This window comes from Eurosta solidaginis, chromosome 4 (assembly GCF_040869045.1).
Source record: "Eurosta solidaginis isolate ZX-2024a chromosome 4, ASM4086904v1, whole genome shotgun sequence".
Taxonomy (NCBI): domain Eukaryota; kingdom Metazoa; phylum Arthropoda; class Insecta; order Diptera; family Tephritidae; genus Eurosta; species Eurosta solidaginis.
The window spans coordinates 40,977,706-40,994,049 of NC_090322.1; the positions used below are offsets into that span (position 1 = coordinate 40,977,706).

At 39.5% G+C, this 16,344-nt stretch overlaps 1 protein-coding gene across 16 annotated transcripts in view; it reads right to left on the bottom strand.

Moving 5' to 3' along the window:
• Window positions 1–1,081: 1,081 nt before the first annotated feature.
• The window catches only part of LOC137249632 (probable protein phosphatase DDB_G0282105), a 237,613-nt gene continuing 222,350 nt past the window's right edge, over window positions 1,082–16,344 (bottom strand). For all 16 annotated transcript variants that reach the window (XM_067781322.1, XM_067781323.1, XM_067781321.1 and 13 more), the window contains 2 exons: window positions 5,713–6,614; window positions 1,082–2,887 (listed from right to left, as the gene is read on the bottom strand). In XM_067781322.1, the coding sequence (XP_067637423.1) occupies window positions 2,670–2,887; window positions 5,713–6,277 (783 nt within the window). In that variant the 5' untranslated portion in view covers window positions 6,278–6,614 and the 3' untranslated portion in view covers window positions 1,082–2,669. The remainder of the gene's footprint in view (window positions 2,888–5,712; window positions 6,615–16,344) is intronic.

Consider the following 16,344-nt stretch of genomic DNA (forward strand, 5'->3'; position numbering starts at 1 on the left):
GATACAAAAAAAAATAAAAAATAAAATGAAAAAAATAAAAAAACAAATAAAGTAACGTAAAACAAAAAATTAAAAAATTAAGCATAAAATATAATAAAATAAAATAAAATAAAATAAAATAAGAGAAAATAAACTATATGATATAGTTAAGAATTAATAAAATAAAATAGTTTAAAATAAAAAAAACCAAATAAGATAAAAAAATAAATAAATGAAATAAAATAAAACAAAATAAAAACCTAAAATGAATTCTTAAATAAAATAAAATACATCAAAATAGATTTGTTTTTTGAAATGTTATCGATTCATCAACGAAAAGTTATCGACATATTATCAAAAAGTTAACGATTTGTTATAAAAAGTTACCGACTACTTTCGGAAATGTTATCGATATGTTACTAAAAGGATATTCATTTTGTAACGGATACATATAGATTTGTTATCGGCGTATTATCAATTTGTAATCGATATTGTTATCAAAAATGTATCGATATGATATTGAAAAAATTTCGATTTCTCAACGGAGTAATATAAAATTTGGATCGTAACGCTATCGATTTTTTAACGAGGACTCATCGGTTTGTTATGAAAGAGATAGCTCTATAGGTATTTAATATAAAATCAATAATACATTTGTAACCCTTCGCTAAAAAGCTGATAAGAAACCAATAAAGGGACGATGACAAGCTGATAACAAAAGTAAGCTGTTAAGAAAAGCTGAACGATAATAAATTGCTATCAATAACGATAATAAAACAATAGCCTGTCGGTATCGTTTATTACGACGAAGAACTTCTCAAAAAGGCCGAAACTATTTATTCTGTTACAGTTACCTTCTTTGAGCTCTTGTTGAAACCATTTGTTTTCTAGACGTATTCCACTTCGTGCTCACGCTTTTTTCTGAATTGAAATTTCATAATTTTTTTTATATGAAAAAGTACACAAAAATAAATGCCAATAATCGTCTAGCGAGTTAGCGCGTCAAGTGTGACCTACGCCATTTTTTTTTTCTTTATAATTTATCGTTAATCGATTTTCCGATTTTTTTGTCTATACTTTTACAACTTTCAATAAATATATATTTTTGTATGTATACAATATTTTTATATATTTAGGTGTTTATTTATGCATGTATGGCTGTGCTTTTTTATATTATTTAGTTTGACATAACAATAACATACACTTTTTACGCATGAATGTACATATGTATGCATTTATGTGTGTGTGTGTATATACACGATCATCAATGGGGCATTTGGGACTTATTGATTAAGCTGTAAAAAAGCTTGAACCGTTTTCCTTTACCTTGCTTTCTTTTTCTCTTCCTCTCTCTTTTCCCTTTATCTGCCTTCTGCATTTTCATTTACAATTATTTTTGTTTTTTCCATTCACTTTCTATCTTTTTTTCTTTCTTTCACGTGCACTTCGTCTTCCCCTCTCCTCCTCTCCCTCCACCTATCTCTCTCCTTCTCCGTCAGCTTCTCATTCTCCTTTTCTTTTCCTTTCCTTGGTTTTTTTCTTGACCATTTCCTTTTCCTTTATCTGCCTCTGATTGTTCTTTTCCCTGCACTTCCATCTATTTCATTATCACTCACTCTCCTTCATAGAAAAGAGACAGACTCCATACTTGTATGTCAGTACCTGTCGCCAGTCGTTGGCGTAATAGATCACCGACATTTCTTAGAAAAAACTTGACAAACTTTTTTGCTTTTCTCTGGTTAAGCTCCGGTGCTAATTTGGTGCGCTGGAACTCTACCCATTTCTCCCAGCTATGTTCGTCAACCACACAATGTCGCTTTTTCGTTTAAACCTAAGCAAAATAAATGGAAGGAGAAGTAAAGAAGATAAAGGAGTCTTCAACAGAATAGAAAACTTTGTCGTAATTTGGTTACACAAAGCCAAGAAGACCCGCTTTAGAGGTGTTGTACACTGTTTGCCTCTATCGTGAAAAATAAATGAAAAGAGAGCATTCCTCTTATTTCTCTCTTCAGTGCAGCTTTGTTACTGTGCGGGTTTCAATCGAAATAAGCCGTTTAACAGGAAAAAGAGTAAACGCTTACCCTTCAGAGCAATGAGATACGTTGATAGACGTTGAAAAAGCTTTGCATCGGTTTTAGAACAAATTCTGACCAAAGAGGGGTAGGTACTCTATTATTTCGGAAGTCATACGAAAGTGTAAAGTTCAAGTACAATGGGATGAAATTACACAGTAAACGATCTATTACAAACCGTCCAAGTCCAAGGAAGTGAAGAAAGACTTAGACCTTCATCTTCTCTCCTCCTACAAGTTTGTTAGTATTATTATTTATCTCAGGTATGTACATATATATATATATACATACTACTTACACAAGTTTATCTGCATATATGTGTGTATGTATATTAAGCCGGGTCGATTTGTGGGGAGGCAAGAATTCAGAATTCGTTTTAGAGGTATGGTTCCTTCGGCAAAGTTTCTTATTTTGATCCCTAGAATACGATTTTCACAGAGCAATGCGCGATTTTTAAATCGACCCGCCTTAATGTATATGTATATGCGCTTCATTCCTTAGTTCATAGTTTTTGCTTTATATGCATACATATACCCATTTCTTATATATAATTATATATCCGTTTATCATTTACATATGTTGTTTGTCTGTAGATGATTGCAGCTCCAAAGCATTATCTTATCTAGCCACTTCTTCGACACCTTCTTCACCCTCCGACGAACTGCGTATGGTATTGTATTGTGAATTGCGACTGCGTAACATGCGTAAGAAACTTCCCACAGCGAATATGGTTCTTCGATGACGATGAAATATACCCTGGTATAAGGCCTCACGTAATGTTTTGCGATCCTCCACATCAACTGAGGAGGTAAGCGATGTTTGATGTGGCAAGCGCGCTGAAAATAGAAAAGAAAAGCATAAAAATTTGTAATACACGAATCTATAATAATCTATCTATTAGTCTTATAAGATAAAGTCGCTAAAAACTTCACACATCATGCTCCGATTTTAAAACGGTTTTTTGCATTTGAAAGCTTAGTTACGTGAGATGGTACAGTTAATATAATTGGAAGGTATATATTATAGGGGCGTGGCAAATTGCCAAAATGTAGTAAAAAAATCATAAAATTTTTTAATCGGGGATTGCTCGTATTGCTTTTTTTAAATGTATGAAAACATTTATTTGAAGCAATTTGTTAATTTTATAATTTATTTAATAATTTGGGAAAACAGCTGTCGCCTTGTCCGTCCTGATGTCACGTTGTTTAAATTTTTCCCAAATTATTAAATAAATCATAAAAATTTTGTTTACACAGCTATAACTCATAAACGGATGGATGAATTTAAAAAATTCTACTTTTCAGTAAAATTTTGAAATATTTACCTTCGATCTGCATCAAAAAAAAATACTTGATTCCTTTCTTATATCAGCCAAATTGTTTAAACGAAAGTAACATTTTTATCAAAAAATGCGTATGTGTGTTTGTTCGCTGTGAACTGTCCGCGCGTGATGCATGATGCGACACATACATACGTACATATATAGCATTTGCTGCGTTATTTAACTTCGGGCGTAGGTTTATAGGTATGTGTACATCACTACATAGTATAAAACAAAGTTGCTTTTTCTGTCCCTATGTCCCTTTGAATGCTTAAACCTTTAAAAATACGCAACCGATTTTGATGCGCTTTTTTTTAATAGATAAAGAGTGATTGAAGAGGAAGTAACGAATGAACATATTTGGGCAGCTTAGAACCAGGAGACAGACATAGGCTAATTTTATACCGTTCTGGATAGGGTCTCGAGATCAAAACGTGGACCTGGGTAATCCTGGGATATGTTTGTACAATATGGGTATCGAATGTAAGCTGTTTATGAGTACTTTGATACGGGGTATTTTTCGTACCCGCGTGTAATTAAGGTCTCGAGATATAAGCGAAAACGTGGACGCGGGTACCCCTAGAATGTGTTTATAGAATATGGATAACGAATGAAATCTGTTGATGAGTGCTTTAGTACAGGGTAGTTTTCATACCTATTGGTGACTAGGGTCTCGAGATTGAGGTCAAAACGTGGACCCGGGTACCCCTAGAAAGTGTTTATATAATATGGATATCAAATGAAAGCTGTTGATGATTGCTATAGTACAGGGTAGTTTTCATACCTATTTGTGAAGGGTCTCGAGATATAGGCCAAAATGTGCATCAGGGTAACACTAGGATGTGTTTTTACATTATGGGTATCAAATTGAAGATGTTGATGAGTGCTTTAGTACAGAGTAATTTTTATACCGCTGGGTGACTAGGGTCTCAAGATATGGGCAAAACCTGGACCCGGATACCCCTAGAATGTGTGTGTAATATGGATATCAAATGAAAGTTGTTGCCGAGAGCTTTAAAGTAATTTTCGTTGTGATAATCGATTTAGTTGCATTAACCTGGCAAAACTGATAAATGTGCATGCGAAGCCGAAATAAAGACATGAATTAATAACACCCACATAACTATTTACATACGTCCTGTTCGATTTGCCTGGTAATAGGGGATGAAGAAGAATGGGAAAAACTTTAGAGAAGAGAAAAGACGGAAGGAGAAGGAGACTGAGAAAAGATAGATTGAGACGATATCTCTATTTTCGTGAAAGCGAAAAGACGGAGGGAGGAGTGAATAAAAGGATTAAGAAAAAGTGAGGAGGAGGAGGAGGGGGGGCAGAGTTAGAAAATTTGTTTAAGCGGGGTCGCCTCTCGGCAGCTTTTGGCAAGCACTCCGAGTGTATTTCTGTCATGAAAAGATCTCAGTGAAAACTCATCTGCCTTGCAGATGCCGTTCGGAGTCGGCATAAAACATGTCAGCATAAAACATTGTAGTGAAAATCAAGAGGAGCACGACGCAAATTGGAAGAGAAGCTCGGTCTTAGATCTCTTCGGAGGCTATCGCGCCTTACATTTATTCTTTTTTTTTTATTTTAGTGGACTGGTTAACTTGTTTACAGTTGAGTCGAAGTTGGATGGGAAGGTTGATGGTCTGTCACGAGCTCGATGTAAGTCACATAGTCTAGTTGTTTGATAATTGCAGTGTCTTCCAAGCGGAGGTTGCAGCAATTAAGGATGCGGTGGATGGAATGCCATCCAGTGCAACTACAGCTAGAGAGCTCAACATCTATTCCGATAGTCAGGTGGCTATTGAAACCTTAAGCTAACAACAACAGGTGGAATCATCGGGACACATCATACTTCACTGTCCATCTTTTGCCCGAACTAAGCGAAAGTATTTCGGTCTTGGCTCACTAAGATCTCCGAAGGATCTATGTAGAGTAGAGATCGATCCTCTAACTAGCTTACGTATCGTTATCCTGCCAGGGCTGCCACCACATAACCCGACCTAACCTAAGCTATGAAAACAATTCCCGCGCGCGAATTTAGATCAGACTGACGTAAAAGCACACGTTTTGGAAACACTGAAAACGGAAGTGGTTTTTGTATTCTCTTTTTTTATTATATTTTGATGCGATAGGGTGGATATCAAGTTGCAATTTCTACTGAGAATGGCTGTAACTACCTCTTAACGAAGCTAGGCGTTTGTCAAATTCTGAGCAACGAAGCCTTGGGAGCTCTCAGTCAGCTCGGTTGGTACATGCTTCTCAGATAATCCTAACAGCCAAATTATTAAGGGCTGCAAACCAAAGCTGCATATATACACCAAATCCTATGCCTTTACTTACCTATTGGCGATTTTGGTGATTTAACTGAGAACTCCTCCAGCTCCTTCCCCGTCAAATCTAACTTGAGTACTTTCTTTGTAAGCTCTTTGGTTGCTGCATCAATATTTGATTTTTTGGTTATCTTCAAATCGACATTACGTTGACTGACCGCGCTCTTCGAGACGGCACCACCAACGCCTGCTTTGCTTTGTTTAGCTTGCTCCGATGTAACAATTTCGGCGGCGGGTGGTGGCGTTTCCAACTGGGATGACATTCTATCAGATTTGCTTGATTGTTTTTGTTGTATTAACAATTTTTGATTTGTTTTCAATGCCTCTTCAACCAATTGCTTCTTCTCTTTAAGTGTTTGTTTTGTTTCCTTTTCCGCTTGTTGTTGTTGTTGCTGTATGCTTGATGTAGTCGTCGTTGTTGTATTCGAAGCAGCCGACACTGATGATGCAGATGAGGTTGGCGATAATACGTCGGCTATATTGATTGTTGCTGTTGTCGATTCTTCCGTCTCTATCTCAATAGTTGTTGCTGTTGCTGCTGTCGATGACTTTTGACGATGTTCGATTGCAACCATTGTTTATGCAGCGACGACGATGCGTAAACAAAAAACAAAAATGAAAAAAAAAAACAAAGAAAAGTTAAAATAACAAAAAAACTTTGTTATCGTTGAAATCGGATGCTCTTTGCGTCAAGTACACTTGATTTGTCGCAAGGCGTGGAAATGCTAATCTATTGCTGGCCACTAACGGTATCGGTATTGTTCGATAATTCTTTGTTTTATTATTTATTTCTTGCTTTTTTTGTGTTGATGGCTAAGTTCGATTTTCGAGTGTTGTTGTAGTTGATGTTGCGCGCTGTATGGCGTAAATTGGTAGGACACTTTAGTGTTGTTGCAATGAAGATAGGCAAAGCTGTTGAAGAAAAATAAGGGAAAAAACGTACTCTTGAGAATTTGCATAAAAGAAAGCAAAGTTATACATATGTATTTAATCAGAAATTAATATTTATGCCGTTAAGCAAAAGTGACCTCCGTCCTTTTGGGACTGAGCCACGCAATTAAGTATTGTGAAGTCGATACAGACAAAGCCCTTGCCTCAGTCAGTGTAGAATTTTTGAAAGATCTTGAGAAGGTTCATTTTGTTTTGTTTATTTTTTGGCAGCATGGAAACTGATCTAATATATTGGAACGATGTAGCGGCTCCGACGTTGTGCCAGAATGAAAAATAACACTGAAGATGGCACAACAGCGAAACTGGATTCAAACCAAATTTGGACAAGGGATGGCGGAAAATTTTTCCAATATGCATACATACTTCGATCTTTAGAAGGTTGGAAATGTTGTCAAGTGATTGTGACGGAGCAGGGGCCCTTCAAAACGTCCAAGATTTTGAAATAGCTTTACAAGAACATCTTATAAAATCAATGTGCGCTCACTTTGTAAGCCTACAAGGGCTTTACTTGACTTTTACAGAATATTGACAGTACGTTCATGAAGTCGCTTCTTACAGGAGTAAGAATAGGAATAACAAACAAGAATAGGAATAGGAAGAGTAAAAGAAGTAGAAATAGGAATAGGAGGAGAAATAGGACAAGGACTAGGACTAGGTATAGTAATAGAAATATAAATAAGAACAAGAATAGGAAAAGGAATAGGCATAGGTATAGCAAGAGGAAAAGAAACAAAAATATTAAGTGATGTCAATGAGTTATGTTAGGTTGAACTGGCCGGTCCGTGAGGACCTTACATAGACTATATATGTCCATAATGTTACTAGAAGTTTGCTCGATGAACAAACTTAAACCCCCTATTAAAACTTATGTTATAAAATAACTCCGTCCTCTAGAAGCTTTCTAGGACCTAATTTCTGCTGCTAGATATGATAGCTGTGCTACTTCTAATAACTGGAGTTTTAGCCTGCCGATCGCACGGGCTGAGCTCAAAACATGACCCGTTGGTTTGCCCACCAAACCGTATATCCTACATCTGCTTTTACTAAAAATGGCCTAATTTAAAAGCATGTAACACCAGAAAGAACTGCCCAGTCAGTACACCCAACATGAGCCCACAGTACCCTCTTCAATGAAAAGAGTAACTTTGTTAGTCTAAGGTTGTAGGAGCTGATCTTTGACACTTTGCAGCTCCGTGCAACTCTCGCCTTCTTTCAATTTTGCCCAATCTGATTGAGAAGTTTACGTTATAAGCTTCGAAGAAGGCTGGCTCATCTCCTTTTTCATTTCCATCTTATACCACATGCACGGGGAACCAATAAAGATGTATATTTTTCGCTATCCCGATTCTTTCCTGGGATTGCTTACACTCCAACACACTTTTAGATGTTGTCCTATGAGAGATTTTTGCCCCAATTGCTGTTTGGTTAATGAAAAAATTAACGCTATTTTCCTCCAGTGTGGCTACTGCTTTAGTCACGGCTTATGTGCGGTGTGCACGTGTATCGCTCTTTTCCTATTTGAGCGCCATTGCGCTAACTTTCCAACTTTATTGTGGCTATAATATACCTATCAAAGCGTAAGTAGGGTAGTAGGTAATTTGCTGGTCCAATATTTGATGACGCTAGACTAATATGGCCATATGATCGGCGCTGAAGCTGCCCCTAGGCATTGAATCTCGGTGTTAGATGTTAACGCTATGTTTTGCACCATCAACCGAAACAAAAGACTCCATAGTATAGAACAGGCCTTACAAACGCTGTAAATATCCAATGAGAGAGAGAGAGTGCGATAGACCATGCGTACACTCCACAATTGTACATATATTAAGTACTGTCGACGGCTTTTTTATTTACTCCTCCACGTTGAGCTTCCTCGACAACTTACTCTTTAGAATTATTCCTGGATATTTTGTATAAGGTTTCTCCTGCGGGTTCACCTCTCTTAGCATGAGCCTAGTGCAATTCGGGACGTTAAATCGTCAAGTAAACAAAACTTTATACATCTTCGTTGATGCACATCCCGACATTAGATGCCCAGGTAAATTTCTTACGGAACGTCCGATCTATCAAAGAGCTATTTTGGGGAAGGCACTTTTCTCACAACTTCAACGTGATGTGAATGGTAATAACAAAAGAAATTAGAAAAGGAGAGAAGTAGCAAGGGAAGAAGAATGGTGAAAAAGCAATAGAGGAAGAATTGGTGGGGCAAGAAAGGAGGTGAGAAAGATAAAGGAGGAGGCAGCACAGTAGGAGCAGCACATGAAGGTGTAGAAAGAAATGAAAAGGGCAGCGGCTGCAAGTGTTATGAAGCGGTTTTGTTGAAAACCATTGCTGAAGGAAGATGCGAAATTTATAGAAACTTTTGGATATAGTTCGAAATTTCAGGCCTTGTAAGATCTTATTTAAGCATCCCAGAGCTTTAGAGTGGTTCATTAATTATTTCAGTTGCTGTTGTTGTTGCGATAAGGACACTTCCCGATTGCCTTGAGGATTGTTATCGATGTTGATGGTCCTTTGCCAGATGCAGATCCGGTCCGTTCCGATACCAAGTCCGACCATATCGGGAACGGCTTGTTGTGACCACTTGAGACCATTTAGGCCATCCCGCCCTCCCACCCCCTACATCTATGAGGAGTTCCAGGTCGCCAGAGCCTCGGCTGTTAATGTAACAGGATTCGCCACGGATAGGTGAGGTTGACAATTGGGTTGGGTGAAAGGGTTGCGCTAGCAACACCTTGAATATATTTGATATTTGAGTGCCTCTTACGACAGGCATACCTACCGCGGATATATTCTAAACTCCTAAACCGCTGGGGTTAGGAATAAATTACTTCAGTAGTCGGATACTCTATAAATAATTATATGGACTCCTATTGATGATTGTGTACATGGTAGAGTAAAGTGGTCGAGCCTCTTAATAAGTTTGGAGGGTGCACATGATGCATGCAACTGGTTGGCGATTCCAATTTAGCTAACTCACGCAGGAAGTATTAAATTTTCCTGACGGTAACACCCGCCTATTGAAATGACAGCAGCTTCTCCTTCCACGTGGTTTAACCCAAGCTAAGCTACGTATCGCACCAACACAGATCTTGGGCTCCAACTTTGACTCTCTACGCAACCGTCACCTTGTTTGAAAAATTGACATAAAGTTTTATATCACGTAAGGAGCGTTTGCTTCCATCTCGTCAGACACTTCAGATCCCCCATATGGTGGAAGCGAGATATGGAGCGTCGCTGCTTTTTGAACTGGAATATTTGGTAACAAAATATACCGAAAGTCTTCTCAGATCTTTATTTGCTTTGTCTCATCCAATAGGAGCGATTACTCACAAGTTGTCATGAATTAACACCTTCGTTAGTCTAAGGACACCGACACTATCAACAGGTTGGACAGGCATTGGTTAGTTAGGTTGAGTTTATATTACAGTTGAAAAGGTGAGGTTTATGTATGTCGGGGCTGAGTTTTTATAAGATCGAAGTTGAACTAGAATTACCCGCAACTCCCTGTGGAGTCAGCTTTCCTCTGCTGCGAGAATTTGAAATTCTGTGTATTACTTGGGGTATGTCCCCTTAATTGCCAGGGAGGAGGGGCCGAATCAAATCAGTTGCTTGTCCCTGATAGTTTATACATTAAAAGTCTCTACTCTACACTACTCAAGCTATCTCACCTTTTATGGTGGTCTTGCCTCGCTGTTATAGTAAACTTGGTCGGGTATTTCGAGACTCGAATGCATAACACCAAATGTGAAACCGTTGCAGTGAGCCGAAGAATTTTTCGCCTTTTGTTGTTGTTCTTGTTGTTGTTGTGCCTGCTTTTTCAATTGCAAAGCACTAAAATTGTTGTTACTTGTAAAATTTGTATCGAATTCAAAGGCAAATGCGTTATCGTTGGTTTGTGTTGCTGTTGTTTCTACTTCGGCTAAATCACCGTTATAAATAGACGAACAATCTGTCAATGTAATTTTCGGTAATGACGACGCATCAATGTCATTTATCTCTAATTGCGTTAAATGATCAATTAAATCATGCAAATGAGCGCGTGTTGTAGCTGCTGGTTCATTCGTATTTGTCGACGCTTCTTGTTGCTGACCTACAATATTTGTTATTGCTGTTGTACTAATTGTTGTTGATAAATTGGCATTTAAATAAATATTCATGCTATGAGCATGAGACGCATTCGTGTGACAACACTTGACATGTGGCGCTTGTGTCAAGTTTGACAGCTCTAACGGTTGTTGAGATGCGGTCGTGAGTGTTGTGGGGCTTCGTCGGCTGTCGCTTTTGTTGCGCGACGCTTTAGTTGCTTGCTGCGCGTATGGTTTGATATTTACGCGTATCGCTAAAGGATTTTCGCGCAACCGTTCGTCTTTCTCTTGCGTCGCGGTCACCTTAAATTGCGCGCGCCGACTACAGTTGTTGCTATCAACTTTAAAGCTACGTTTGCGCCCAATGCATCGCAGTAAGCGTGTCAAACGAAAATAATCGCCAACTCTTCTCGACGTTGGACTGGGCGTATTTGTGGCAATAGTATTCGCAGATGCTGTGCCTGTTACGGACTCGTCTTTACTACTGTTACTCGTCGTCGCTTGTGCTGCCGCTTGTGGGTTGACTTGCGCTATGAGTTTGCGTTGATTTAGGCGCGCTTCATTACGTGCACCAATCGCTTGGAGGTAGTTAATATTGCGCAGGTAACCCTGCTCGTAGTATTCACAAGCTAAATGTAAAAAGGGTTCCAAAGAATTTTGTTGCAGCGCGGCGGTTTTGCTTTGCTTCAACTTATTGTTTTGAAATTGGTTTTTATTGTGCTGCTTAACACTCTGTCGATTAACTTTATAGTCAGACGTGTTGAAATCTAAGCAACTGCAATGTTGTGTGGGTTGTCTGCCCGTTTTTGTTGGCGTTTGTTTTGGCTTAAGCTCAAGCTCATTAAATTTTGGTTTGTCCTTTTGCTGTTTGCTACGTGTCCGTCGCTCTACGCTTGTTTTCGCTTTTTGTATGCTGTCATTTGCATTGGCATCGGCATCATAGTCATCATTATCTTTCTCATCATCATGTTTAGCATTACTAACGTACCACTTTTCACATACATTGAAGTCAGCAGTGTTAGTTATTCGTTTCGCTTTAGTCGTCTTCTCAAACTTTTCACGTTCACCCTCTAACGCCCACTTTGCTATTTCACCGCTACGAAACTCTTCAACCGCTGTCTTTCGTGCGCTCTCCGCGCAATGATTGAACGCACTACTTTTACGTTTTGCACTCAACCTCAACTGACGTTCGACCAACTTTTCTAATTCCTTATAAGTGTTTGCTTCTCGTATCTGTCGTACTGTTGCGTTGTATGTATCGTCAGGTGGCTCGTCTTCACACAGTGTCTGACGTCCACGCGGAGTCGTATAAACGACTGTGAATCTGCAATTAGTTCAATATGTGGTGAAGCATTAAAGAGTGAGTCAACTTTAGGATTTAACGAAAAAACAAAACCCAAAAAAAATTATTATCAAAGAAAAGACTAGAACCCACATACCCACGTATGTAGCGCAACAACATACCGTCTGGTTCCCTAACCTCAAACTAAACGCGTCGTTGATTTGTGTGTTGTCTGTCGTATGTTGTGGGTTTGTTGGGTGGTATTTGAGTTCGAGTTAGCACCCTTGTTACTTGCAACGCTTTTCTCAATTTGGACGAGTGACAGGTGGTTCAGAATTGTGATTGCGTTTTTGAATAATTTATAACGGTTTAATGCATCGCTAGTGGGTCAGTTTACTGACTTAAAGAACACTGATGATTTAAAAGTTTTAAAAGTATATTTCTGAATTATTAGGAGAACTAAAATGAACGCAGTTGTTAGCTTGATACCTTTTCCTTTGAAACGTATCTAGTACGCTCAATTGTTATATTCATATTACTGGATTTCTCGCTCTTAGACTCCTTTGGTTATTATACCGCTACCCTCGCGCCTACCAGGTTGAAAGATTCAGCTCTATAGACCGTGACGACACAACAATCATGGTATAGAGCAAGTGTATTACCTTGATGTCCGAGAAACAATATTGATTCAGCGTGTATGGATGAAGTATTCGCTTTCTTTGAGAGTGTTAACGTATAAACTGATATTTGCACGCTAAAGCTAAGAATGAGAGTTAAGTCATCTCTAAGAATCTAAGGTCACATTTAGTTTACACACTAACAGATCTCCAAGGCATTTCACTGGCGCGGCGGCTGCCTTGCTAAGCTTTTGCCAATGTATATAGAAGATTTCAGAAACGAAACCCTCCAGCGGGTTAGGGGGCTTAGAATATACCCGCGGTAGGTATACCTGTCGTAAGAGTAAAATACCAAATCGATTCAAGAGGTTGTGTAGCGCAACCCTCTCAAGGGGTTGCCAGCGCAATATATAGCTTCTACGCCCCAATTGTCAGCCTCACCTACCCTTGGCGAGTCCTGTTTCATTAACAGCCGAGGCTCTGGCGACTCCGAACTCCTGATGGATCTAAGGGGTAGACGGATGGGATGTATGACCTAGAAGGTTTCACGTGGTCATACCAAATCGTTCCAGAGATGGTCGGGCAAATACCTTTATGATGCTTGTTACCGGAATGTACCGGATGTGCATCCAACAAAAGACTATCAACATTGATAACACTCCCCAAGGCCTTTGGGGAGTGTCCTTATCGCTACAACAACAACAACTTTAGATCTTGGAGCACGGAAGAAAAATCAATACTCTGCGAACTTGCATGACTGCGAAAATTCCTCCAGGTGAAAAATCGTTAAGTTCTCGAAATATTTGCTTCCTTAAGATAAAAGGGTTTTCATAGTGTTAACAGAACACAGCCCTTGGTATAGTATATCAACCTCACCTTCCCGTGGCGAATCTTGTTTTTTTTAACAAGTGAGGCTCTGACGACCTCAAGTTCCATGTGGAACTTGCGGGATGGCCTAGAAAGTTTAAAGTAGTCGTATTAAATAATTTCCGGGATGGTCGAGCTTATACTTCGGTGAGTGTCTGTATCGCTACAACAACAATACCAATGACGTATTATGGTACAGCTATCGAATCTTAACATACGATAACGGATCGAAAACGGTTTTCACACAAGCGATAAAAATAAGGCTATCTAACTATTTAAAAAAAAATAATAATATATTATGGATTTTGTGAGTACGTATTGTCCCTAGTTCACATATTTCACTAATCCAATGCACCATTTCGGAGCTAAAGTTATTTAAAAAACGGCATTCGGTCGCGGATCGTATGTAACGATTCTACCCCAGCTTTGTGTTCCCTTCCAAAGATGCTGTAAAGACGTAACAAGACGAGCAGTGGAGACGAGGAAGACATGAAGGCAAAATGTTTAGGTTACTTAAGATAAACAGATCCAAGCTGCCAGATCACTATAATGTTTTTCAGACGAAAGTAGTAGCCGTAACCAAAGCAGTAGAAACAAACGAATAAAATGGCCTAAACTGTAGCCGCATAAACTTTCGAAAAACATCTCAAATCATATAAGCTATCCCTGTAAAGAGCCAGGATAGGGAGAAGCATACGTCTATATTGGGTTCAAATGCATATGGAAATAGAAAGGATGGAAGAAGCGGATGAGTTAGCTTAAAAGGACGCATCCCCCCAAGGATGTGCCGTAAACGTCCTAATCAGATTAGGCGCAATATGGTTGGGTGAGATTAAGCAAAGAAAATTGCTCATTACCGAGCAAGCAGAATAGGTGTGGTCCCAAGTGCGGCGTTGTAAGTGTCGAAGACCTTCAGCGGGTCATACAACCTTAGACAAACAAAGTAGCTCATATCAATAAAAAGAGAGGACAGTATGCTCGTGACAGATATTCTGACTGGACACTGCCTTCTGTCGTCACTTGATTTTAAGCGAGGCTAAGATATTGATGACAGATGTAGGAAGTGCAGTGTATTGCATCCATCGAGAGCAAATATGTTACCATTTTATACCCAAAAAAGATTATTCAAACCTCACTTACAGATTTTCGTAGTGTAGGAAACTCCTCGTCCTTGAAGCGCTACCCACTAAAACCGAACCTCACCGTCCGTACCCGGGTGCGCATTTAGCATTACTTCGGGTACCGGAGGAAGAAGTGTGCTGGCATGTAAAGAAGAATTGAAAAAATTTCGCTTAGACCAGACTATACATATGTATTGTATTCCCGGTCATAAAGGAATAGAAGGTAACGAAAAGCCCATGAGTTCGCAAAGGAGGGTGCAGCACTCGCTGAATCGACGGTAAACGTTCCAATCCGTTTGGAAGAAATCGAAAGCAGACGAGTTACATATGATCGATCAAGCAGGAAGAGCGTGGACAGAAGTGTGGGGCTGCAAAATTTCTAAGATCGTGTGCAAATTCTATCATATTAGACGCACAAAGCTGCTTTTATCTCTGAAGAGAGAATACTTTAGGCTCACGATGAGCATACTAAGTGAACATTGCCTTCTAGCGTCACATGATTATAAATTGGGCCTCGTCAGTAACAGCAGATGTAGAAAGTGCGAGCTGCAGGAAGAAACGGTTGAGCACGTTCTGTGTTCGTGTGCTGCGCTCGCCAGTTCAAGGCTTTAACTATTATGGTCGGCAGAGTTGTCAAGTCTCGAGGCAGCTATTAAGCAAATACTAGTTCCTAGCAACTTCTAGTATTTGCCAAGGGGACGGAGTTATTCTATAGCATAAGTCTTGGCAACCGATTAGAGTTCTCATGTTTGTCAGTCTATGTGAAGTTTTATTTATCGGCTAGTTCAACCTAACCTAATGTCGCGTACTATTGCGCACTACGTGAGCTACATGTCTACATTCACAACAAATAGACTTGGCGTCCACCTTCTCGTTTACTGAGTAGTATATGCTTCACATATCTGCTAAACGCATTCCATCTGTCGCTTCGGCTTTTCATTTTATTGATAGCACGACCCGGGTATAGGTCGACAAGTAGATCTGCTGCCCCCGTATTCGAAGCAGGTGTGGCGTAGATTTTGTTGTTGTTGTTGTTGTATAAACAGTGCTTCGCCCGATTCAATGGGCACGACCACTCACAAATTGGGCCAGGGTGACTCGTGTCTCCCTTGGTAGTATGCTTTCTCCTTCTGCAAGTGCGGGATGTTGTATATTAATGACGGGGTTCACCGGGCGCATCCTGGCAAAGCCTTTTACCGATTGTGTGCGAATTTGGCTTAGGGCCTGCTTATGCTTGTCTGGATCAAACCGCTCTGTTGGCAGGTGCCGGATCTCGTCATAGTGCTTATCGAGATGTTCCCTTAATCTCCGTGGAGGCGGCACTAGATCAAGCAGTTGTTTGCTAGGATGTCCTAGTTTGTGACAATTTAGCAAAAACTGCCTGTTCAGCATTTCGTTGTGCTCTTTAATATTGAGCTCTTTTGCGTCACTATGTAGGCGGTGTTAGGAGGTCATATGGAGACATCCGGTGGCAGTTCTGATTTCAGCATTTTGACAGGCCTATGGCGTACATCGTCTAAATTTCCGCAGTACAGGCGATTTGGTATTTCAACCTTACCTGTTCTGTGGAGATATTTGCTGAAAAAACGCTTTCGAGAGGTCGCTCCAAGCATGGGTTCAGTAAAGTGGCTTTCACTTTACCCTGAACATCCTTAGACAAAACCAACTCATACTCTTCATGCATGTCCAACTAACGTTACCCCCTCTCTAACCGAA